The 2,500-nt window shown below is 45.1% G+C and overlaps 1 protein-coding gene across 3 annotated transcripts in view; it reads right to left on the reverse strand.

The window, feature by feature from the left end:
• LOC113639176 (Down syndrome cell adhesion molecule-like protein 1 homolog) overlaps window positions 1-2,500 on the reverse strand; it is a 77,370-nt gene that overhangs the window by 31,613 nt on the left and 43,257 nt on the right. For 2 of the 3 annotated variants that reach the window (XM_047820970.1, XM_047820969.1), the window contains exons 6-7: window positions 665-940; window positions 222-518 (exon numbers count right to left, since the gene is read on the reverse strand). In XM_047820970.1, coding sequence (XP_047676926.1) covers window positions 222-518; window positions 665-940 — 573 coding nt within the window. The remainder of the gene's footprint in view (window positions 1-221; window positions 519-664; window positions 941-2,500) is intronic. The other variant, XM_047820971.1, reaches the window with a different exon arrangement.

A 2,500-nucleotide genomic window follows, 5' to 3' on the forward strand; every position in this document is an offset into this window, starting at 1 on the left:
GACACATCCAGCTATGTTGACCTACTAGAAGAAAAAGACACACAATCCAAACACTGAGCCCACAGCATCAGGATGTAGAATGTATTGATGAAACTCAAGGGTTGGGGACACTGAAATGATGGGTGGGTGGGTGGGTGGGTGGGTGGGTGGAGAGATGATAAAAGGAGGTTATGGGTTTAAAGCCACCCTCTAACAGCTGAGATTGAAAAGTAGACAGGCACCTCTTACGTTTATGCGCGCTTGGTACTCGGCGCTACCGGCCGAGTTGCGTGCAGCGCAGCGGTACACGCCCCCATCGCGGATCTGTGGGTTGCTGACGTTAACATGCGATACAGTCGAGCCGTCCGAGAGCGTGTACTGACTGGCCCGGTGCGCCGAGTCCCGAGCGATTGGCTCATCATCCAGGGTCCAGGTGATGGTGGGTGGAGGGGCACCTTTGGCTGCACACATTAGGGAGAAGGGTTCACCTGGTGCCACCACACGTTCACTGAAGGATGAGACAATCCTTGGTGTACCATCTGTGGGATGGATGGAGGAAAGATTTTACGAAGAGAACTAAAAGTGGTCTTCTATCAATAAAAGAGATTACTAACTGAAACCGATTAAAAGCTTGATTTGAAATTCATTAATAAATCTAGTAAATAGACAGAACCTGGCAACTCACCTTCCAGCAGTATAATGGAGAAGTCCTGGGCAGTTTGACCCTTGCGAGTTGCAAAGCACTGGTACGCGCCTGAGTGTCTTTTCTGGGCAGCACTGATAAACAGAGTCTCATTGTTGGTGCCCTGAATGGAGAAGTGTTGGTCAGGATGTACAGGCTCTGTGTTCCGAAACCAGGACACACTGAAATGAGGAGAACCTTGAACAGCACAGGACAGGATCACTGTACTGCTGATACCTGTCTTTAAGTTTTTAGGGGAGACAGTGACCCTTAGTGGCTCTGGGGAGAGAGGAGAGTATAGGAGAGAAATACAGAGTTAGAGATAATTGCAGGGAGACGTTCATGTTCACCAGTTAATATGTCTGTGTTTGTTTTTAAAAGGACGTTCACAAATCAGGTAGACGGGATGATATTAAAACGTTTGGTGATAATTATACTGGATTTTTGTGATCTTCTCATCTAAGAGTCAGTTTAGATTCAGATATCAGCATTAACAATCACAGGATACTGACTTAAGTCCATCTGATAGATGGATTTGTTGGTATTTTAAAATGATTGTCTACATTTTGTAATGGGTTTGATTGTCTTGCTCTGTTCATGTATCTTCCGCCTATTTCATTCAGTTCTACAAGCCATTTACTCACATAGCACGTTTAGTTTAGTGACTCTCACATTACATAACACTGATGATAACTCTGAATCCCTTTACGTTTCGTCCCACAGAGTACAGGTTACAATGTAGAAATGAGTAGACAGACGGGGGTGGGGGTGGGGGTGGGTGGTGGGGTAGGGGGGGTGAGCCACGTGAGAAGAGAGGAAGAAAAAGAAAATGTCACTGAGCAATAAAGCAGCTGGTGTTATGTGCTGGGGGCTCGGTGTGTGAATGTGCAAGTGTTTGTGGCATCTTCACTGCTTACATTGTCTGTCTGTGTGTGTGTGTGTGTGTGTGTGTGTGTGTGTGTGTGTGTGTGTGTGTGTGTGTGTGTGTGTGTGTGTTTGAACTGCCCACTGGCTAAATGTCCAAAAGTCCACCACACCTCCTGGCTCTAAACTATTCTCTCCTCCTTCAGTACCTTTCTTCCTTTAAATTGAAGAGACACACAGACAATATAATATAATATAATATAATATAATATAATATAATATAATATAATATAATATAATATAATATAATATAAATATAAATATAATATAATATAATATAATATAATATAATATAATATAATATAATATAATATAATATAAAAATGTAACCTTTTGTCCCTGTTGCAACTCTTTTTCCCTTTCCCTTATGGGTGCATGAGGAAGGTGACAGTCCGACACACACACAGTCCGACACACACACAGTCCGACACACACACAGTCCGACACACACACAGTCCGACACACACACAGTCCGACACACAGTCCGACACACAGTCCGACACACACACAGTCCGACACACACACAGTCCGACACACACACAGTCCGACACACACACAGTCCGACACACAGTCCGACACACACACAGTCCGACACACACACAGTCCGACACACACACAGTCCGACACACACACAGTCCGACACACACACAGTCCGACACACAGTCCGACACACACACAGTCCGACACACACAAGTCCGACACACACACAGTCCGACACACACACAGTCCGACACACACACAGTCCGACACACACACAGTCCGACACACAGTCCGACACACACACAGTCCGACACACACAAGTCCGACACACACACAGTCCGACACACACACAGTCCGACACACACACAGTCGTCCAACCTGCTAGTAGCATTATGTCTTTTTTTTTATCTTCTTTAAAATGAACCTGAACAAGTC

Source organism: Tachysurus fulvidraco, chromosome 11 (assembly GCF_022655615.1).
Source record: "Tachysurus fulvidraco isolate hzauxx_2018 chromosome 11, HZAU_PFXX_2.0, whole genome shotgun sequence".
NCBI classification, from domain to species: domain Eukaryota; kingdom Metazoa; phylum Chordata; class Actinopteri; order Siluriformes; family Bagridae; genus Tachysurus; species Tachysurus fulvidraco.